This window comes from Eriocheir sinensis, chromosome 64, assembly GCF_024679095.1.
Source record: "Eriocheir sinensis breed Jianghai 21 chromosome 64, ASM2467909v1, whole genome shotgun sequence".
NCBI lineage: Eukaryota > Metazoa > Arthropoda > Malacostraca > Decapoda > Varunidae > Eriocheir > Eriocheir sinensis.
The window spans coordinates 10,633,517-10,656,957 of record NC_066572.1 but is presented as its reverse complement, the minus strand read 5'-3'; the positions used below and the strand labels follow the sequence as shown (position 1 = coordinate 10,656,957).

Below are 23,441 nucleotides of genomic sequence, written 5' to 3'. Positions count from 1 at the left end.
TGCACCACCCACTCCACACTCCACTCCCTTCACTGTCAACCCATACCAAACCATCTCAGCGCACCACCCACTCCACACTCCCTCCACTCCCGTCACTGTCAACCCATACCAAACCATCTCCGCGCCCCCCCCCCTCCACACACTCCACTCCCTTCACTGTCAACCCATACCAAACCATCTCAGCGCACCACCCACTCCACACACACTCCACTCCCTTCACTGTCAACCCATACCAAACCATCTCAGCGCACCACCCACTCCACACACACTCCACTCCCTTCACTGTCAACCCATACCAAACCATCTCAGTGCACCACGCACTCCACACTCCACTCCCTTCACTGTCAACCCATACCAAACCATCTCAGCGCACCACCCACTCCACAATCCACTCCCTTCACTATCACACCCATACCAAACCTCTCACACACACTTCCATTACTTCCTCCATGCCATCCTGACACACCACACGCACCTCTTGTACAACTCATTTCCACTGCACGTATTCTTGATTGCTGCGCTGCACTCCATGTCCACGTCTCTGATGCATGCGACAGAGTTGGCAGGATAATACTGTTCCTTGTTCCCCTCTTTACCGCCATGCTCACACTTCTTCCTCTCACAACTCTCCCCAATGCACCCACCACCTGTCTGCCCTTCACTGCTCTTTCCCTCACCTCACCTTCCATGCTTACATACAACTGTCCCTAAACATTTCACCTCAGTCACCTCCTCCACTCTCTCCTCCCCTAACCTTATCCTACACTTTGTTGTGCTCTCTGCTCTAACTCTGTACGGCTTTGCAAAATAACGAGGTCTCCACATTACCTTTTCTTCCCGCTCCTCCACTTCCTTGAACACGCTGTCCGTGAACACCAAGAAGTCATAGATCAGTGCGAAGAATCTCCTGCTCCTCTTAGGCTCTGAAACAAACAGCAGTGAAATATTACAGAACTTACACCCGGCGACACAATACAAACTGTAGCAGTGGGATTACGGTGCCAACAGCGACGGCATTGTTGATGAAGGCACAACTATAGTATGACACCCATGGGAAGGTTTGTTTTACATCAAAGGACACGGCTCAAGGGCAACAAAAAAGTACAAAAAAAAGAGCCCGCTAACATACACCTGGGTTGCCTTTACTTAGCCACACAGATACATTTAGGAAGAGGTTGGATACATTTATGGATAGTGAGGTTACGTGGGGTTAGGCTTACAGGAGCTGTCTTGTGTAGGCCAACCAGCCTCTTGCAGACTCCTTATGTTCTAAACAAAATAGATAAGAACACACACCAAGTAAACTGTACTGCAAGATGTTGTATGAACTGTGTGAGTTTCTTATGCAGCTTTCAGCCCCAGAAAACTGACTGACAGCCTTAACCCGGTAGCAGCAGGGATCATGTTTCTTAATGGTCCCTCTAAGCGAGAAAAATGAGAAAAAATCACCCTCACACAAACCATTTCATAATATATATCAAAGCATTTGTGATCAGATTATGCATCATCTATTTTGGAGGGTTTATATCATGGCACAAATTTGGCCCGTCGCTGCTACACGGTAAAGCCACAAATTTGTCCCGTCGCTGCTACACGGTAAAGCCACAAATTTGTCCCATCGCTGCTACACGGTAAAGCCACAAAATTGAGCCGTCACTGCTACACGGTAAAGCCACAAATTTGTCCCGTTGCTGCTACACGGTAAAGCCACAAATTTGAGCCGTCACTGCTACACGGTAAAGCCACAAATTTGTCCCGTCACTGCTACACGGTAAAGCCACAAATTTGAGCTGTCACTGCTACACGGTAAAGCCACAAATTTGAGCCGTCGCTGCTACACGGTAAAGCCACAAATTTGTCCCGTCGCTGCTACACGGTAAAGCCACAAATTTGAGCTGTCACTGCTACACGGTAAAGCCACAAATTTGAGCTGTCACTGCTACACGGTAAAGCCACAAATTTGGCCCGTCACTGCTACACGGTAAAGCCACAAATTTGAGCCGTCACTGCTACACGGTAAAGCCACAAATTTGTCCCGTCGCTGCTACACGGTAAAGCCACAAATTTGAGCTGTCACTGCTACACGGTAAAGCCACAAATTTGAGCTGTCACTGCTACACGGTAAAGCCACAAATTTGGCCCGTCGCTGCTACACGGTAAAGCCACAAATTTGAGCCGTCACTGCTACCGGGTTAATACCCTTCCATTCTTTATCCACCCTGTAGACTCCAGGCAATTTATAAACTCCCTTTTGACCTTCCAGAGAGTAGTTTATCCTGCCCTTCACACCTTCCTCACAGCAATGGAAGCAGCTCAGGCAGGAGGCTGCTAAGATCTGCCACAGTGTTCTCTGTCCCGGCCTGGCCAATGCTCTCATCTCATCTCTCCTCTTGGTCTTTTGCTGGACTGACTTCTCTTAACATTTCTTGGGCATTGGTATGATACCTTTGATAACAGTGCCAACCCAGAGACATTAAGATGAGCCAGGGCAGGCAGAGGGCCAGCTGGAGACAAGATGAGAGCATTTACCAGAGTAGAATGGTGTGCACTAACAGAGGGGTGGAGAGCTTTGGGAAAGGTCTTTGTTCTGCGGCAGACTAGTAATGGCTGACAGTGATGGTGATGGTTTGTGTGATCAAGCTCTTGGAGACCCTTGCTGCCGAGGAGGTGGAGGCTGACACTTTTCAGTCATCGCCGAGTGGCCTCAGACTACCCACATGCTGTCCTGAAGACCACCTATCAACCTGGATTCTAGATTCCCCCAAAAAGAGGATCAAAGATGAGCTCCAAGGGGCATCACGAGTCAGGCAAGAAGGCATCACTATAAACACTTGCCTGCACCATAAAAGACTGGGGCTAACCACCAGGCCCCACCAAGAAAGCCTACCAGTGCCACAGGTGAAACACAAGACACATAAATAAGTAAATACATAAAAATACTCACTAGGGTTGAAGAGATCCACCTGCCTAAACGTGTCGTCCTCAAAGATCAGATGGAAGCACTTCCGGATGTCTACCGCCATCATTGTGATTCGCAGGGCTCCCATGTACTCCTCGGGGAACTGAATGGTGTCCAGCAGCTGGGGCGGGATCTGCACCAAGACACAGAGAGCTTCCTTACCACTGATTCACGAGTCTTGGCGAGACCTCTTGTAATGTATACCTGCTTCCTCCTGCACCTTACTCTATGCTGGCAGTGATGTGGTAGCCTCCTTCTGCACTGCAAGTCTCAAGGGGTAGGAGAGTGGAGAGAGGGGAGGGGGGAGGAGAAGAGAGGGGAGGAGGAGAGGACACTTGCTGTGGGACAAGGAGGTGTTGAGTTCCTGAATCACAGTTTCATAGTCAGGTGAATCAATATCCCTGTCTGTAGCTGTACTATAATCTGCTCACTTAACCCTTTCATTGCTAAACGCTCACAGCGAGCGTTAGGCGTATTTGCTGGTGGTGCTAAACCCTCGCTGCGAGCTCCACCCGCGCTCAAATCTCCCGCGTATGAGAGTGTTCCAACACTAATTCTCACAACACAGGATTGCCAATTGAGTGGATTCTCCACCAAATTTGGTGGAAAATCATATCAGCCCAGCGCAAATCTACGGACGAGTAACTGGTGGATGTTCTTGCCCAATATAGCGGCATTTTTGCATAGCTTCACCCATCACCTGACTGATTCTATGACCAAATAGTTGTAAATATTGCAGCTGGCAAAACTCCCTTGCCAGAATCTGAAGAAAAGATGTCTGCAGTTCCCTCAATACGGCTGATCATCCCGCACGCACCGACGTAAGTGTTAACACTCAACACCCTGAACGTGCATGTACGTTCGCAAGAGAGGCATACATAACCGACTCCTATAGATCTGGACCTCCTCTTTCCAATGGTGTTTTTGGTTTTTAGCTGTGATGAATAGTTTCTGAGATACAGAGGTTAAAAGAGACCCCCCATTGGGCTCCCCGACTGCGCCTGAGGGGATAGTTGCGTCCGCACGCCGCAAGGAAAGGGTTAAGTCTGCCCCAAGCTGACAACATAAACCTAAGCGTGTTCGTAAGCACAGTGCAGAAGAGCAGAAAGTGCTGCGTGAGATAAACACAAACAGAGGTTAAAGAAAACTTGGAAGCCATAGCAGTAGCCAATCAGCACTCGGCTTGCAAACACGCTTAGGTTTATGTTGGCAGCTTGGGTCGGACTTAAGTGAACAGACTATAGGTGGAAATGTCGCACTACAGTAACTGATGTTTGACCCTTGACTGCAGATTTCTACAAGAAGACATCACCAAGCTACAGGAATGGAGGCGGTGGCTGAGTCGACAGAGTGGTGCCGCGTTCAGGAGATTTTCAGCCTCCATCAAGTGGCCAAACTACCCACATGCTGTCCAGAAGACCACCTATCAACCCAGACTCTAGATTCTAGGATTATTAGATGGGCTCGGGGGCAGCCAGACCAATGCAGAATGGCGCCACTATAAAGACTCGCCTGCGCCAGAACGGGCTGAGCCGACCATCAGGCCCCACTTCGGCCAATCATCAGGCCAATCATCAGGCCTCACTGAAGAAGCCTTGCCAATCATCAGGCCCCACTGGGAAGAAGCCTTCGCCAATCATCAGGCCCCACCGGGAAGAAGCCTTCGGCCAATCATCAGGCCCCACCGGGAAGAAGCCTACCGGCGCAATAGGCCGCGACGTTATAAGACAATAAATAAATAAATAAAATAAAAATTAAAAAATGTGGCTGCTACAATTCAATGAGGAAAAATGTAAAGTCCTGCACCTTGGGAGGGGATATCCAGCACACCAATACCACATGGGAAACACTCCACTATCCACCACAGAGGCAGAGAAAGACCTGGGAGCATAGGTTACCAGGGAAAGTGGAATCAGTGTTAATCGCAGCGGACGGGTTAAATAAAGCTTTTAACAAAGGAAAATTTCTCCTTACAATTTATTATCTGTACGTCAATTTAGGTGTCCCGAAACAATGCTTAAGTGTTTTTTACGTGCCGGCCTATGCATTGCCGAAGGCTTCTTCCCGGTGGGGCCTGATGATTGCCCGAAGGCTTTCCTCCTGTAGGTGGGGCCTGATGGTCAGCCCGTTCTGGCGCAGGCAAGTGTTTATAGTGGCGCCATCTTGCATTGGCTCATGCTGCCCTCCCAGAGCTCATCTTTAATCCTAGAATCTAGAGTCTGGGTTGATAGGTGGTCTTCTGGACAGCATGTGGATAGTTTTAAGCCACTCGGCAGAGGCTGAAAAATCCCAGCTTGGTGGCACCGGGCGGGGATTGAACTCGCGTCCTCCTGAACGCGGCGCCGTCACTCTGTCAACTCAGCCACCACCTCCCCACACGTGCTAATTTGCTATGGTGGTAATACATTCTGATGCAATATACAAGTGGAAACCTTCATGAAATGACTCAGTAATTAACCAGTCCGCTGTGATTGGCATGGATTTGACCTTCACTGGTAGCCTGAAAACATGTACTCCCATGTCTTTCTCTGCCTCTGTGGTGGATAGTGGAGTGTTTCCCATGTGGTATTAGTATGCTGGATATCCACTGCAAAGGTGCATGACTTTACATTTTTCTTTATTGAATTGTATCAGTCACTTTTTGTTCCACTCCTGTAGCTTGGTGGTGTCTTCTTGTAGGAAATCCACAGTCAAGGGGTTAACTGATGGCTTAAAGCAAACCACCATCGTGATAAAGGTGAGCACAGTGGACCGTAATACTGCAATGATTCTACTCAACATTTTCCACACACACAGTAGCAGCCCCAGTACCCGGGAACCATGGGGAGTCAGGTGAGCACAGTGGACCGTAATACTGCAATGATTCTACTCAACATTTTCCACACACACAATAGCAGCCCCAGTACCCGGGAACCATGGGGAGTCAAGGTGAGCACAGTGGACCGTAATACTGCAATGATTCTACTCAACATTTTCCACACACACAGTAGCAGCCCCAGTACCCGGGAACCATGGGGAGTCAAGGTGAGCACAGTGGGCCATAAAACTACAACAACTCTACTTCAAATTTTCTACACAGTAAAACTCCCAGTGTCCGGCACCACGGGGAATTAGATTTAACCCGGTAGCTGCACCTCTAAGCAAGAGAAATGAGAAAAAATCATCACACATGCAAACCATTTCATAATATATATCAACGCATTTGTGGACAGTTTATGTATCATCTATTTTGGGGGGTTTATAACATGGCAAAATTTGCCCGTCGGTACACGGTAAAGCCACAAATTTGGCGTCATTCGTGCACGTAAGGCCACAAATTTGGCCTGTCGCTGCTACACGGTAAAGCCACAAATTTGGCCCGTCGCTGCTTCACGGTAAAGCCACAAATTTGGCCTGTCACTGGTACATGGTAAAGCCACAAATTTGGCCTGTCACTGCTACACGATAAAGCCACAAATTTGGCCTGTCGCAGCTACAAGGTAAAGACACAAATTTGGCCTGTCAGTGGTGCATGGTAAAGCCACAAATTTGGCCTGTCGTTGGTACACAGTAAAGCCACAAATTTGGCCCGTTGCTGGTACACGGTAAAGCCACAAATGTGGCCCGTCGGTGCTACACGGTAAAGCCACAAATTTGGCCCGTCGCTGGTACACAGTAAAGCTACAAATTTGGCCCATTGCTGGTACACGGTAAAGCCACAAATTTGGCCCGTCGCTGCTACACAGTAAAGCCACAAATTTGGCCCGTTGCTGGTACACGGTAAAGCCACAAATTTGGCCCATCGCTGCTACACAGTAAAGCCACAAATTTGACCCGTCACTGCTACACGGTAAAGACACAAATTTGGCCGTCGTTGTACACAGTAAAGTCACAAATTTGGCCCGTCGTTGCTAATGGTATGGTAAAGTCACAAATTTGGCCTGTCGTTGCTACATGGTAAAGTCACAAATTTGGCCCGTCGTTGCTACATAGTAAAGTCACAAATTTGGCCCGTCGTTGCTACATGGTAAAGTCACAAATTTGACCCGTCGTTGCTACACGGTAAAGTCACAAATTTGGCCCGTCGTTGCTACACGGTAAAGTCACAAATTTGGCCCGTCGTTGCTACACGGTAAAGTCACAAATTTGGCCCATCACTGCTACACAGTAAAGTCACAAATTTGGCCTGTCTCTGCTACACGGTAAAGTCACAACTTTGGCCCATCACTGCTACCCAGTAAAGTCAAATTTGGCCCATCACTGCTTACACAGTAAAGTCACAAATTTGGCCCATCACTGCTACACAGTAAAGTCACAAATTTGGCCCATCACAGCTACACTGTAAAGTCACTAATCTGGCACGTCGTTGCTACACGGTAAAGTCACAAATTTGGCCCGTCGTTGCTACACGGTAAAGTCACAAATTTGGCCCATCACTGCTACACAGTAAAGTCACAAATTTGGCCCATCACTGCTACACAGTAAAGTCACAATTTGGCCCATCACTGCTACACAGTAAAGTCACACCATTCTTATCATACACTGTAAAGTCACAAATTTGGCCCATCACTGCTACACAGTAAAGTCACAAATTTGGCCCATCACTGCTACACAGTAAAGTCACAAATTTGGCCCATCACTGCTACACAGTAAAGTCACAAATTTGGCCCATCACTGCTACACAGTAAAGTAAAAAATTTGGCCCGTCATTGCTACACAGTAAAGTCACAAATTTGGCCTGTCGTTGCTACACAGTAAAGTCACAAATTTGGCCCGTCGTTGCTACACAGTAAAGTCACAAATTTGGCCTGTCCGCTGTTATTAGTAAAGTCACAAATTTGGCCTGTCGCTGCTACACAGTAAAGTCACAAATTTGGCCTGTCGTTGTTACACAGTAAAGTCACAAATTTGGCCCGTCGCTGCTACAGTAAAGTAACAAATTTGGCCCGTCGTTTATACACCTTAAAGTCACAAATTTGGCCCGTCGCTGGTACACAGTAAAGTCACAAATTTGGCCCGTCGTTGGTACCGGATTAAACATGAGTGAAAAAAAAAAAAAATAAATAAAAGAAACTGAAAAATCTGGCTCTTTATTTTTGTTTCAACACTTGCAAGTTTTATATCTATGTAAAAATTTATCCTAAGTATGTGAGTAACTGAATGGAATTGAAAATTTTCAAAATTGTAAAAACATTTTTTTCATATATTTTTTATTTTTATTCATCAAAATCCTTTGAAACTTCTGTAATATCCTCACATCATTCAGGTCTAAAAGACATGCGAGTAAATTTTTTTGTTCAATAGTTTTGAATATAGAAATCTACTGACGGTTCCCTTAAGTTAGGTTAGTTTATATTTATTCAGCATGCAGAGATGAGATGTGAGAGCAGGGCAGAGCTGTTAGGAAGGTTACGCTAGGTTAGGCTACTTAGGTTAGCTCTCTCTCTCTCCACTCTCTCCAAAATCTCTCTCTCTCTCTCTCTCTCTCTCTCTCTCTCTCTCTCTCTCTCTCTCTCTCTCTGGGGTGTTCTCTCTCTCTCTCTGGGGTGTTCTCTCTCTCTCTCTCTGGGGGGTTCTCTCCCTCTCTCTCTGGGGGGTTCTCTCTCTCTCTCTGGGGTGTTCTCTCTCTCTCTCTCTCTCTCTCTCTCTCTCTCTCTCTCTCTCTCTCGGGGGAATAAAATATAATAAATGGAGTAGCGCCAGAATGTTATGCGACAGAAACACATTATTTCAAACACCGAAATTACCACAAAAATAGAAGTACTGTCCAGGAAGTGTCCCCGGAGGCTGTCACTTGCCCACACGTGCCCCGCTGCCGTGCCCGCCGTGTGCTGGGTTAGTATGCAGGAGTACTATAAGTCCGGCAAATCTTAAGTGGCGGCTCTGACGTAGACAGCCGCTAGACACTGGTGCTAGGTCTCCACCTGACCTCGCGTACCGTGCCTCTCACACCCTTCTCTCTCTCTCTCTCCCCGTGTCTCTCTCTTTCTCTCTCACTCTAGTATTAAAACAAATATGTTTTTTAGGATTGATTCTCTATCTGTGAGTGAATACAAAGAAATTTGTACAACACTTGGCAGCGTTGCCGCCGCGGCGTTGTCACGCTCTTCTCAACCCAACACACCGCAGTTGCCAGTTGCCCTGCCTGCTTTAATTATCGCATTTCTGCCATTTTTTAGTGTGTGTCTGCCATCTGCCGTCAATGTCAGCCATACGGCATAATTATGATAAAATATGGAGACTGTACCTGTATATGGAATGCCAGGACCGTCAAGCAAAGTCTGTGTGAGTCATGCAGGTGAATGGTGAGGTGCCGCTGGGGATGGCCAGGCAGTGGGGAAGGATCGAGTGCTCGCTGAGAACACCAAAATACTACACTTTGACCTTATTTCCACACCACCCAAGGGGCAGAGTCTTGCTGCGATTTTGTAAGAGGTTTATTATTAATATTATTATTATTATTATTATTATTATTATTATTATTATTATTATTATTATGCATTGTCGTGCACCATACTCCCCGAATGAAAGTACACCCCCACTTTTCTCTCTTTCGCACACACACACACACACACACACACACACACAGAGAGAGAGAGAGAGAGAGAGAGAGAGAGAGAGAGAGAGAGAGAGAGAGAGAGAGAGAGAAGGGTGTGAGAGGTACGGTGTGCGAGGTCAGTTGGAGACGTGGCAACAGGGTCTAGCGGGCTGTCTACGTCAGAGCCGCCACTTAAGACTTGCTGGGAAGGCAATACTATAAAAAATAATAGCCCCTAACACAGTGTTTCTTAAACTTTTTTGTGCAGCGGACCCCTTTTATTAAAATTACTCATGTAGCGGACCCTTTATTATTATAATTTTCCTCTTGAGTTTGAAAGTGTTTGCAGGTCATAATATACTGAGATTACAACACGAGGTCTAGTATTCGAAATTCTAATCTCAAAAAGGTAGGTAATAACGTTTAACAAATGGCATCTAAAAAATCAGTATGTTGTCATAAGCATCCAGATGATTTTCTTACCTACAAAGAGGAGCACAAGCAACTGCCGTATGTTCCTCACAGCAGCCTAACGTCAACTGATATGTGGCGGGCGGCCGCACCACCACCGGGCATCAGTCAGTACAATGTTGCCAAATCATAAACACCACTGCCTTCTATAAAGTTGTTTTTTTGTGTGTGTCTTTTTCGGAATTTCGTTGAGGATTTCACCCCAAGGGAGGAAGGCGGCATTACTTAAATTACTTCCATCCCAATGTGACTTAGCCACTGTAAAAAGCCATCAGGATTTGGTGCTACAAAAATAGGAATTTATGACGTTTTGGCAGAAAATTTGACTGAAATCGATATTAAAAATTATCCTGCGGACCCCTTGGAACATTCCACGGACCCCTGGGGGTCCGCGGACCACACTTAAGAAACACTGCCCTAACACGACGCGGCGGCCATCCCCTGTTTGAACGTGCTGGTGCCGCTGCTACGAGAAATAACTCCTCGCAGAAATAAGTCGCTGTCATGTCCATTTTTTTGTCCACTGGGCGATACACAGCCGGATAACATGATAATTCACCTCTAATGGAGTGATAGGAGTAATAGTCAGGCATAGGAATAGAGATTTTGGGGTAGGTTTAATATCACCCTTCCCTCGATCCCCTCCTCTTGAATTCTCTCCCCTCCCAGCATATCTGACATTTTCCACTGCCATTATTTTTTGCATTTCCCTGATTTCCTCCTCTTATTCTTGCTTCGTGGTTGATATTGCCCGCAGGAAAAGGACACACCTGACCAAACGAGCAGGAACTGAGTGAACATCTACGTGGGGTAATTCTCCCTAAAATCTGCCCTATTCGTTTGTTGTAAAGCCTCCTCATGATTAAAAGTGTTGCTCTGGTGTTTGTGCCGTGTGTTGGAGCCCAAGCAGGACAAGTAAACGACAGCAGTGAGTGAAATATAGAAAAAGTATGCAAGTTGAACACCTTTTTCTGCGAGCTATTTTACGGCTGCGAGTTGATTCCCACAACGCCGCCATGACCAACAAGTCAACCATCGTACACCTTCAGCCCAAAGTGTCGTACTCTGGCCCTACTGAATTATAAAACCTGTATTTGCCGCACAAGCATGTCCGTGCAATTAATTCATAGCCATTTTCACACTTAATGTTTCCAGTCTTCTCTATGGTTTGCCTAGAAGTTCGAAATGGCTAGTAATAAACGAAGGCTCTATACTACTGATATCATGACACCGCAGGGGCGTTTTGTAGGGTAAGATGCGAGGTGCGAGCGCGTCAGTAAAACCAATCTTGTGTAAATTACTTGTTCTGGTGGAGTTAAGAAATTCTAGGGCATCGTAGGGACGTCATCACTAACGGTACCAGGCAATAACTCGTATCAATATAATAATTATCATGCACCGCATCGCTCAGGTTTCAGTGTTGCCAGTTCCCGTTAGTCTGCTCGTGCTACATAATCAGAAGAAAATTGTAATTAACCAAAAAGTTTGATAAAAATCTGATTATCCAATTTTTACATATTGAACGTGAAGCTTGAAGTGTCCCATCTCTAGAAACTATTTTATCATATATTTCGTTAAGAATAAAATATCGTTATATCTGCTAATTATGATCTAAAGCAGCAGGCACGGCACCCTGCACGTATGGCAGCAGGCACGGCACCCTGCACGTATGGCAGCAGGCACGGCACCCTGCACGTATGGCAGCAGGCACGGCACCCTGCACGTATGGCAGCAGGCACGGCACCCTGCAAGTATGGCAGCAGGCACGGCACCCTGCACGTATGGCAGCAGGCACGGCACCCTGCAAGTATGGCAGCAGGCACGGCACCCTGCACGTATGGCAGCAGGCACGGCACCCTGCAAGTATGGCAGCAGGCACGGCACCCTGCACGTATGGCAGCAGGCACGGCACCCTGCAAGTATGGCAGCAGGCACGGCACCCTGCAAGTATGGCAGCAGGCACGGCACCCTGCACGTATGGCAGCAGGCACGGAACCCTGCAAGTATGGCAGCAGGCACGGCACCCTGCACGTATGGCAGCAGGCACGGCACCCTGCAGGTATGGCAGCAGGCACGGCACCCTGCACGTATGGCAGCAGGCACGGCACCCTGCAAGTATGGCAGCAGGCACGGCACCCTACACGTATGGCAGCAGGCACGGCACCCTGCAAGTATGGCAGCAGGCACGGCACCCTACAAGTATGGCAACAGGCACGGCACCCTGCAAGTATGGCAGCAGGGACGGCACCCTACAAGTATGGCAACAGGCACGGCAACCTGCAAGTATGGCAGCAGGCACGGAACCCTGCAAGTATGGCAGCAGGCACGGCACCCTGCAAGTATGGTAGCAGGACGGCACTCTGCAAGTATGGCAGCAGGCACGGCACCCTGCAAGTATGGCAGCAGGCACGGCACCCTATACACGTATGGCAGCAGGCACGGCACCCTGCAAGTATGGCAGCAGGCACGGAACCCTGAAAGTATGGCAGCAGGCACGGCACCCTGCAAGTATGGCAGCAGGCACGGCACCCTACAAGTATGGCAGCAGGCACGGCACCCTGCAAGTATGGCAGCAGGCACGGCACCCTACAAGTATGGCAGCAGGCACGGCACCCTACAAGTATGGCAGCAGGCACGGCACCCTGAAGTATGGCAGCAGGCACGGCACCCTGCAAGTATGGCGGCAGCAGGCACGGCACCCTACACGTATGGCAGCAGGCACGGCACCCTGCACGTATGGCAGCAGGAACGGCACCCTGCACGTTTGGCAGCAAGAACGGCACCCTGCACGTATGGCAGCAGGCACGGCACCCTACACGTTTGGCAGCAGGCACGGCAGCCTGCAGGTATGGCAGCAGGCACGGCACCGTACAAGTATGGCAGCAGGCACGGCACCCTGCAAGTATGGCAGCAGGCACGGCACCCTACACGTATGGCAGCAGGCACGGCACCCTGCACGTATGGCAGCAGGAACGGCACCCTGCACGTTTGGCAGCAAGAACGGCACCCTGCACGTATGGCAGCAGGCACGGCACCCTACACGTTTGGCAGCAGGCACGGCAGCCTGCAAGTATGGCAGCAGGCACGGCACCCTGCACGTATGGCAGCAGGCACGGCACCCTACACGTTTGGCAGCAGGCACGGCAGCCTGCAAGTATGGCAGCAGGCACAGAACCCTGCAAGTATGGCAGCAGGCACGGCACCCTGCAAGTATGGCAGCAGGCACGGCACCCTGCAAGTATGGCAGCAGGCACGGCACCCTGCAAGTATGGCAGCATGTTGGAATTATCAACGCCGTGGCTAAGATCTGGAGGTGAACGGAGGGCAGAGAAAGGGCTGGTGGCGGCTTGGTCTCGCTCTTCTTGCTGAATCGTGTTTATTTTCAACGACAGGAACTTGTACAGACAAAACCCGAGAAAGGCAAATATATACCTATCTCAGTTCAACTAAGAATACAAAACTTGATTTACGGAAACTAAATGAAATTAATTATAATAAAGGAAAATAATGGATTCAGTAATTTCAGCTTAAACTTCTGGATTTATAAAAATATGTGGAGGAGCAATTAAAGAAACTGTACTTTCATGGAAAACTTAAATAACTTCTTCACTAACTACAACAATCTTAATTTATATGGCGATTATTATTAATATGTAATTAATATCAGCTTACACCTGCAGATTGCGTATGGTGCACCGGTGGGAGTGGTCAGCGTGTGTACGTGGTGATCCAGAGGACTCGACTCCCACTGCAAGACTCTGAGAGTTTTCAACCATTGACAAGTGACGGAGGGTTACCAACATGCTGCCTAACAGATCTTCAGTCAACCCTAACTTCAGTGTCTTTGATCAAGAGGGGCACCACCTCCACACCACACATTCTTATCACCTAGTTTGATACCCTACTTGTCCATCTCACATGGCCCATGTATCTCAGCATTCTGCACTCTTGGCTCCATGTCATCCTCTTCAACTTGTTGCTTCGAATAGCATAACTGGCCTCACATACATAGAAGTGTTCAATATACCAAGGCTATAATATTATATTTAAGGACTTTTATACGAGGTGTCGAAGTAAGTCTGTCTGATGGTAGGCTGGCTGACTGCTGTCGGGACCCAAGCCAGCATGCCCTGGGGGTTGTGTGCGGGAGGAGGAAAGAGGGTAAAGGACAAATGGTGTGTGTCATTATCAGGGGTAACCACGGTGGAGCGCAAACACTCGGTAGTTGTAGTCAAGGCTTAATTAAGTTGATGAGTGATGTTAGACTGAGTGAGCAGGTTTTTTACCACATGTTAGTGGGAACACTTGATAGTGTTGTGCTGGAAGCTTCCCCCGGGGTCTATGGGACTCCGGAAGGCTCCGGGAGGAGCGAGTAGAGGGGGGGAGCAAGGCCCGCCTGCGCCCTGGCCAGGCGCCAGGCGGGAAGTGTTGCCAACTCGCACATATTTTTGCTACATGTTCTTGTATAATCTAATATATACTGTAACGTTCTAGACTGTACTGTTCGGTATATATAGGAGAAGAGGGCGAGAGGAGTTAGTCCCAGTCATAGTAAGCTAGTGGTCAGTGAAGAGTCAAGAGTGAATTGTACAACTAAGGAAGAATATTAAACTACAGAAGCTGTGCAAGGTGTTTCCATATCTCCCTCTCACGGAGTCTCCTGACGGCGACACGGAACCCAAGTAACACGTCCGGCATAACAATAGGTTTTCTTCGTGTGTTGGTGCTACTTGTTTCTTGTGTTTACATGTTAGTTTATAATTAGACTAAGTTCTAAGTGTTATGAGCGACAATTTAGTCTTGTATGGCTGAATCCTGTCCCTTGACCCTTAGTTCATCATCAGAATCTCTAAACAAATATATTTACCTTAAGTAATAGTGTTAAAGTCACGCTACCCATATTATTTGGCAGATGATAATCCTGTGTGATAACGGTGCCTTATTAGACTTGGTAAATGAACTACTAATTTTACTCTCTGGTTTAAGTGATCAACAATTAATTCTACTTTGAGGTATAATTAACCAACATTATTAAGGAGTGCCCATGCCAGGCACGACATTAAGAATATTTTTCTGTTGACCAGCAGACTTACTATAGTCAAACCATTTCCAATAGTCTGTTGAGGCAGTGGCTTCTGCAGGTCCTTTCCTCCCTTCTGCTTTGCCACACAGTTCCAGTTACCTATTTCCTCCGTTTCCTGTCCCGTCTTTCACAAACTGGGCACCTGTAATGCACCACTACTTGATTTACATTTCTCAGCCCTGAGCATCTCTTTGTGGCACCACTTATCACCCCCTGTGCACAGGGCAGAGTTAGTAGCCATTTCTCTTCCACACCAACTACCTTCCTGTATAGATGATTTCTCAGTAATTACTTATTTGTTGTGCTGTATCAGCTGTTACGTGCTACATCAAGCTGTAATACTCAAACTGCAGGTTAATCCAATAAAAAAAAGTGAATGACTAAGTCATGTGTTATTACTCCCAAGCTCCATTGGCAATGGCGAGTACACATTATATAACTGAAGCATATTACACATTCATTGAACACAATTAAAACTAACTACCCTAATCAAATTAAATGTAACCAAATCTCATCTGACCTAGTTAAACTAAATATAAGGTAACCTAACATAACCTGGCCTTTATGCCTGCTCCCAAAATGAAATAAATGGAAATAAATATGATATTAATTTGAAAAATATATCTGAGGAACAAAGAGGGAAAATGACAAGAATTGAACTATGAAACAAGAATTGTTGGCTTCAAGATGACCTCAACTGACTAAGAATGACAAGATCTACGCAATGTGACAGGTCAGAATTGAGTCTTGAAAATGATTTCTGATGATTAAGAATGACATGATCTACTGAATGACAACAATTGTCTGCTTTGAAAATGACCTCAGCTGAAATAATATTGCATGCATTTAACCTTTTACATCCCTCTCCAACATCCTATTCCATTCAGTCACAACTGTTACCATAATCCCTTTTCTCTTATATACATACATCACTCAAGTAGCATGTGCTCAATCATATCGTCACCCCTCTTTCACACCTACATGAATGTCACACCTTGGGACTAACACCTTGCCACCATCTGGAAGAGGATGTCCTCCCCCTCCCCGGCACCACCACACTGCACTCAACCCTCCCACCACTATCATTCCAACCTCCCACTGATGTGTTAGATCCCTGAACCCCTACCTACTGTTCTTTACAATGTGTTTATAATGTGTACATTTTTAGCTTAGCGGCTGGTAAGACCAAATACACTATATTATTACTATTAACACACACACACTTGACCAATAAGCCCAGGCCACAACAACCAGCCCAGCACAGTCACCAAAAAGATCAGACCTTTCACAGGACCCACCAACCACATGAAGCCTGGGGTGGAAAGTGAATAACAGATCATGCCGTCACAGTCACCATTTGTTCCAACAGATGAATATTTTCTGTTCTCTGTGCTACACACAGCCCTGTAACACCACCACAACAAACACCTGCACTCACACACACAGCAGAACTGAATCAGCACAGCACCTCAGGAGAAGTGGACCTTCATGTGCCTGACAATCTCACACTTAGTCATGAAACGTTTCCCACAAACATCGCACTTGAACCCTTTATGACCAGAGTGTCTGAAGAGGTGCCTGTCCAATATACTCTTCAGTTTGAACCTTTTCCCACAAACTTCACACTCATGACTTCTTGCATCAGTGTGTGTAACAAGGTGTAATTTGAGGTTACCCTTCCGACTGAAACATTTCCCACAAACTTCACACTCATGCTTTCTTTCACCAATGTGTATAAGAGTGTGTAATTTGAGGTTACTCTTCTGACTGAAACATTTCCCACAAACTTCACACTCATGATTTCTTTCACCAGTGTGTGTAAGAGTGTGTAATTTGAGGTTACTCTTCTGAATGAAACATTTCCCACAAACTTCACATTCATGATTTCTTTCACCAGTGTGTGTAAGAGTGTGTAATTTGAGGTTATCCTTCCGACTGAAACATTTCCCACAAACTTCACATTCATGATTTCTTTCACCAGTGTGTGTAAGAGTGTGTAATTTGAGGTTACCCTTGTGACTAAAACATTTTCCACAAACTTCACACTCATGATTTCTTTCACCAGTGTGTGTAAGAGTGTGTAATTTGAGGTGACCCTTCTGACTGAAACATTTCCCACAAACTTCACACTCATGATTTCTTTCACTAGTGTGTGTAAGAGTGTGTAAGAGTGAGGTTACTCTTCTGACTGAAACATTTCCCACAAACTTCACACTCATGATTTCTTTCACCAGTGTGTGTAAGAGTGTGTAATTTGAGGGTACCCTTCTGACTGAAACATTTTCCACAAACTTCACACTTATAATCTTTTTCACCAGTGTGTGTAAGGGTGTGTTTCCTGAGGATACTCTTCAGACTGAAACATTTTCCACAAACTTCACACTCATGATTTCTTTCACCAGTGTGTGTAAGGGTGTGTGTGTTGAGGTGACCCTTCTGACTGAAACATTTCCCACAAACTTCACACTCATGATTTCTTGCACCAGTGTGTGTAAGGGTGTGTGTGTTGAGGTTACCCTTGTGACTGAAACATTTCCCACAAACTTCACACTCATGATTGCTTGCACTGGTGTGTGTAAGGGTGTGTGTGTTGAGGTGACCCTTCTGATTGAAACATTTCCCACAAACTTCACACTCATGGTTTCTTGCACCAGTGTGTGTAAGGGTGTGATGTTTGGGGTTACTCCTATTACTAAACCTTTTGCCACACTCCCGACTTTCATGAGGTCTTACACCAGAGTGTGTGGGTGTATTTGTTGAGGTCATCCTTCCCTGCATGTCTTTTCTCACACTCTTGGCTTTGGTCAGTAAACTTGCTCTCATTCTCAGATCTTCTCACACTTCTGAAATTCAAACTTCCCCCTTTGTGGATGAAGAGGCCAGCAGTTGTTGTTGTTAGTGGTGGTTGTGTTGGTGGTGTTTTTTATCACTCCTGAACCTCACACCAGTAGCAGTCTGCTCCTGCTGATCCCAGCCACTCCAGCTGCTGTCCCGCCTTGCAGCCTCCACTGCAACACTACTCTGGATGTGAGGAGTTGGCTGGCCTTGAGGAACCTCAGAGATGCTGGAGAAGGCGGTGAGGTTGCTTCAAAGCCACACTCAGTGACCAATTGAGCAGGCAAGGCGAGGGATGCACCAAGGAGTCCTGAAATCAGCGGTAGCAAGGACGGAACAAGTACTGACCACAGCAACTGTCTCGATGCCTCACTTCAACACTAACACCAGTGGTGGACATTGGGACACAAAGTAATATGCTGAAAAAAAAAAAAAAGACTGGTAAGGAAACTGAAGTTGGTGGGAGGGATCAGGGCGGTGGTGGGTGCACCGAAGGCAAGCCACAGGCCACCGGGTCAGGCAAATAGTGCGTGTACTGATAATAAGCTAATGCAATAATATATTCATTGATAAATATGTCTTTTGAACTAACCTAAATAAATCTGAAGTGATATTCGTAACAATGTTAAGACAGAACTACACGTAAATGGACAATATCCAGCGACCAAAGCTGCAAGCTTGATAGTTTTAAGGCCTGTTAACACATTAATCGCGTTTGGCAACTCAGCGCTCTTGCCTGCTCCGCGGAACTTTCACGGTGCCCACCACGCCAGTGTCCGTTGGACTTGTGCAGAGAGAGGAATTACGTATCATTATGAGAGGATAGCCTGTAGTATAGTGTAAAAATCCATGGTACAAATATATACCAAATCGCGGACCACTAATATTTTTTCCCTCTACTGCGTATTGGTGCACCAATGTACCAGGGCCCGTATCCTCGACAACTATTAATACTAAACTTGGTATTAACTTTCGACTTTGGTATTAACTTCACTCTCAAAAGTGTATCCTCAACAACTATTAGCCTAATACCTACTCTTAACTTTGGTATTAACTTGAGAGTGCTGGCGAGGACTTCTAAACACTTAATAGTAAAGTTAATAGTGAATCCCAGACCCAGACCCATATCAACATGGCCCCCGGATTTCCTGTCTTTCTACATGTCAGTATTTTATCTACCTATCTATATATGTAACTTAGCCTCTCTGTCTGTCTCTCTATCCTTTTTTTCTATGTATTATTTATACAATATTCAATGCAAATTCGAATTAAAATATGTAATTATCAGTATTTATTAAATGTGGACATGTGTAGAACTAATGAGCTAAATCAACATTCTCTAATATAGTGAAGTGCATATTTTTGCATTTCGGACTATGAGTGAAGAAAAAATGTATCATAATTGATACATTTAATTGCACTAACATCTCCAAGTCATTGAGAAATCTTGCAAGGTAGTCGATAAATATATGTACCTAGGAATGGAGGTTAGCAAGGAAGGCATAGGAGGGGAGAAACAGAGGAAAGTGAATGAAGGGAAGGCAAGGAGGATGTCAGGGATGATAATAAATGGAGGCAATAGAGTAGTAAACAAATATGATGTAGGGCGAAGTCTGTGGAAAGGAGTAGGTGTACCATATTGCCTCTATGGATCAGAGATAACGCACTACAGAGAAGGGGACATCGCACAGCTAGAAAAGGTTCAGAACACAGTAGGCCGGTGGGGATTAGGAGCCCCTAGGAGCACAGCGGTAGAGGCCGTCAGAGGAGATATGGGATGGAGTACGTTCAAGGAAAGAATTGTAAAGGGCAAGTTAAGCTTCCTTAAGAAAATTGAAAAGAGTAGTGAGGAGAGATGGGCAAAGAAAATACTGCAAGAAAATGGAAACAAGTCCACCTGGGGGAAAGAGTTAGAGAGGTGGAAAAGGAGAGAACACCTGAGGGAAGAGTGGAATGAAATGGAGATCAGGGATGTGAAGAAGGCAGTAGAAAGGAACGGACAAGTCAAATGGCAGGAAGGAATGAGTGGCAAGTCAACGCTAAAATGGTACAGTAGGAAACAGAAACCAGAGGGAGTACACTGGCATGTAGGAGACTGGGGGAGCAAACTATTGTTTAAAGCAAGAACAGGAACCCTGGAGGTAAACGGCAGGAACAGGGACGGGGGAAACCAGGACTGTAGCTGTAGGACGGGGCAGATGGAAACAGTAGAACACCTAATAGTGGAATGCACCAACTATGAGAGGCAGAGAGGGGAGTTGGTGGCAGGAGTAGTGATGGTAATAGGCGGAGAGGAGTGGGCTGGGAGACTAGAGGAGGAAAACGGGGCGATCTGCACGGTGTTGGGGCTGTATGGAGACAAAAAGGAAACAGAAAGAAAAATGGTAAAGTTGGCAAAAGTGTTTCTCGCGCAGTGCTGGGAAAAAAGGGCACAAATGTCTGAATAAGTGAATATAAGTGGCTTTATTTCAGGTTAGAAAATTACATAACGCTGAAAAGAAAGTTGTGTGAATAAGAAGAAGGGAGGAACGAGAGGAGGAGGACCTAAGAAGCGATACAAAGCGTTACAGGTCAAAAGAAGAAGAAGAAGAAGAAGAAGCCCGCCTCCGCAATTTAGAGTTTGATAGGGCGCTTTGGAACTGTATAACGATGGTGAACTTGTCAAGACATACATATTAGACCGTGCAGGAATGGAGTATGTGACTGATTTGGTGAGAAGAGAGCTACAAGATCCAGTTCAAAGGGAGCATTCCCGCACCCCGGGGTTGAGTGATTTTGACTTAAAGGTACTTGGCTACAGGAAAAATGCTGCAGTGTTCAAGTGATGAGTTAGGGGGTAAGCCAGAGTAGTGTAAGCAGGGTGATTGTGGAAACTCTGGCCGCCCTCAGTGCCCCGTAGGTAGTCGGGAGGTTTATCCAGTCTCCCCTTGATAGGGTGGAGATCCGTGTAAAGCAAGCAGAATTCTACCAACTTGCCGGTGTTGTGGGAGTGATAGACTGTACCCATGTGAAAATAATGTCACCAAAGGAAAACGATGTAGTTTGTCAACAGAAAAAAAAAATAAACATAGCTTGAACATACAATTAGTGTTTGATGCCTTTGTTATTGATTAAAATGTGAAATATTCGAGTTAAGGAAAACAAAACATGGGAAAAAAACTTTTATTTATAGCAGAAAGGTACACATGCAATGAAAAAGATGACATTAAAATTGCATTAAAATGTCATTTAGAATATGATTTATAATTATTGCTGCCGGTTATTCATATTGAGATAATGGTGGTAAGAAAGCTTGTTAGAGACGTCTGCCAGTGTGAGGGAGGAGGAACGAAAGGTCGAGGTGACCACATCGCGAACATCATGACTTATGAGTGAAGTAAAACGAGGTTACTTGGTTTCTGTTTACAAAGTTCCAAGTGGAAAAACAACTTTATTGTGAATTCAGTGTATACTTTTCTGGAGTATTGTGTTTACTGAATGAATTGGTGACCAATCTGTTGCTATTTGTGTCTTGCTTGAAGATATTCATCATTGGATTCAAAGCTATGGTATTAATGTGCAATAGTCATCATAACAAAATACGTAGTAATTAATTATATATGTCAACCTATTTATTTTCATGAGATCATGGTATGACCACTGAAAAACATAGCTTTTTATCTTGGCTCCATTACAAATTCAGTATATAATTACTCTATTAGTGGAATCTAGTTTTCAGCATCTTTTATTATTATGCCAATATTCTAAGCACTCAGCTTGCAAACACGCTTAGGTTTATGTTGTCAGTTTGGGTCGGACTTATGTGAACACTTTACCAAGTGACCTAAGATTACTCAATGCTAGCAAACCTATGGTATTAACGTGCAATGGTCATCATACCAAAATACGTAGTAATTAATTATATATGTCAAGCTAATTATTTTCATGGGATCATGGTATGACCGCTGAAAACATAGCTTTTTTTATCTTAGCTCCATTACAAATTCAGTATATAATTATTCATATATCCAATAAAGTAGTGGAATCCAGTTTTCAGCATCTTTTATTATTATGCCAATATTCTAAACACTCAGCTTGCAAACACGCTTAGGTTTATGTTGTCAGCTTGGGTCGGACTTAGGTGAACACTTTACCAAGTAACCTAAGATTACTCAATGCTACCATATAGGTATACTACATCTTTGATTGTGAGTTCATCAGAGAGCACTGGAGAGCAGCATGAGTCTAATTAGGTGCTAATGAATATCCTGCCTGCATCACAGACTACATAAAATGCAAATATGATCAGTGCCTAAAGGTGTTATAAGCTAATGATGGTAAATATACATATATATATATATATATATATATATATATATATATATATATATATATATATATATATATATATATATATATATATATATAAAACTGTCTGCCCTAATGTCCCTCCCACTTTTGAAGGCCAAATGACGCCCCTGATTGTAACAACGCACCTTGTAACACCCATGACTGGGTGCCGGTGCAAATCTCCTCATTTAACACCGAGAAATTAATCTAGGCTCTAGGGAACTCAGAAAAATCCAAGTTAGAGAGTGCTGGCTGTGGAGATTGAACCAGTGACCTTCGACATACAAAGCCATGTCTGTCAGTCGAGCCAATAAAGGTAAAGGTAAAGTTGGGGCATACACTATAGCAGCGCATGGCCTCGGTGCTCATCTCCGTAACATTGGGCCTTGGGCCTGTGGTGAGAGGGAGTCCATTATCCCGGGACACAGGGCCAGTGTGACATCCGGGCTACCACAATTTCCCCAGGTAGTCATTTATCGACCAGCCCGAGAGGGAGGATGATCAGCTGGGTGAGCTGCACGCCGACTGCCCAGGTCGGGATTCGAACCCGGGCCCGCGTAGAAGCCAGGCATGCTGACCACTAGACCACGGAGGCGTATTGGAGCCCAATCTCAAGTGAACCTACTCACAATGGCACACAATTTTTTTTCCGGTAAATTTTGTGCTTTGAATGAATTTGCTAATCATTTCTGTCGAAAAACAGCACAAATTATTTTTCACCCCTTCCACCCTAACCTCCTCAGTAATAAAAAAAAAAAAAAGTGACAAAATCATAGCCTTGAGGCAGTAATATTCAGTCCCAGCATCAAAAAATTATACTGCTGCCCTATGAAAGGCATCTCTTAACTCCGATGAAGTAGGTGGTGACTGGTGGAGCAGCTTCATTGTCATCCCTTGCAGTGGCAGGTGTTATTGGGCCAGCAGATGATGAAGTAGTGGCTGGTGTCATTGGGCCAGCAGATGATGAAACAGTGGCTGGTGTCATAGGGCCAGCAGATGATGAAGCAGTGGCAGGTGTCATTGGGCCAGCAGATGATGAAGCAGTGGCAGGTGTCATTAAATAGCAGATGATGAAGCAGTGGCAGGTGTCATAGGGCCAGCAGATGATGAAACAGTGGCAGGTGTCATTGGGCCAGCAGATGATGAAGTAGTGGCTGGTGTCATTGGGCCAGCAGATGATGAAACAGTGGCTGGTGTCATTGGGCCAGCAGATGATGAAGCAGTGGCAGGTGTCATTGGGCGAGCAG

General features: G+C 45.7%; 1 protein-coding gene and 1 long non-coding RNA gene across 4 annotated transcripts in view; one reads left to right on the top strand and one right to left on the bottom strand.

Annotated features, from left to right (window-relative positions):
• Positions 1–405: 405 nt before the first annotated feature.
• The window catches only part of LOC126987416 (uncharacterized), a 120,734-nt gene continuing 97,698 nt past the window's right edge, over positions 406–23,441 (bottom strand). Inside the window, exon 3 of the mRNA XM_050844387.1 lies at positions 406–923. Within this exon, the coding sequence (XP_050700344.1) occupies positions 679–923 (245 nt within the window). The 3' untranslated portion in view covers positions 406–678. The remainder of the gene's footprint in view (positions 924–23,441) is intronic.
• Positions 15,949–18,174, top strand: LOC126987418 (uncharacterized). 3 transcript variants are annotated; one of them, XR_007740902.1, is made up of 4 exons: positions 15,949–16,700; positions 16,785–16,868; positions 17,206–17,541; positions 17,626–18,174. It is a non-coding gene; the product is annotated as an uncharacterized LOC126987418 (long non-coding RNA). The 3 variants fall into 3 exon arrangements; XR_007740903.1 differs by lacking the exon at positions 16,785–16,868; XR_007740901.1 differs by having other exon boundaries at positions 15,949–16,868.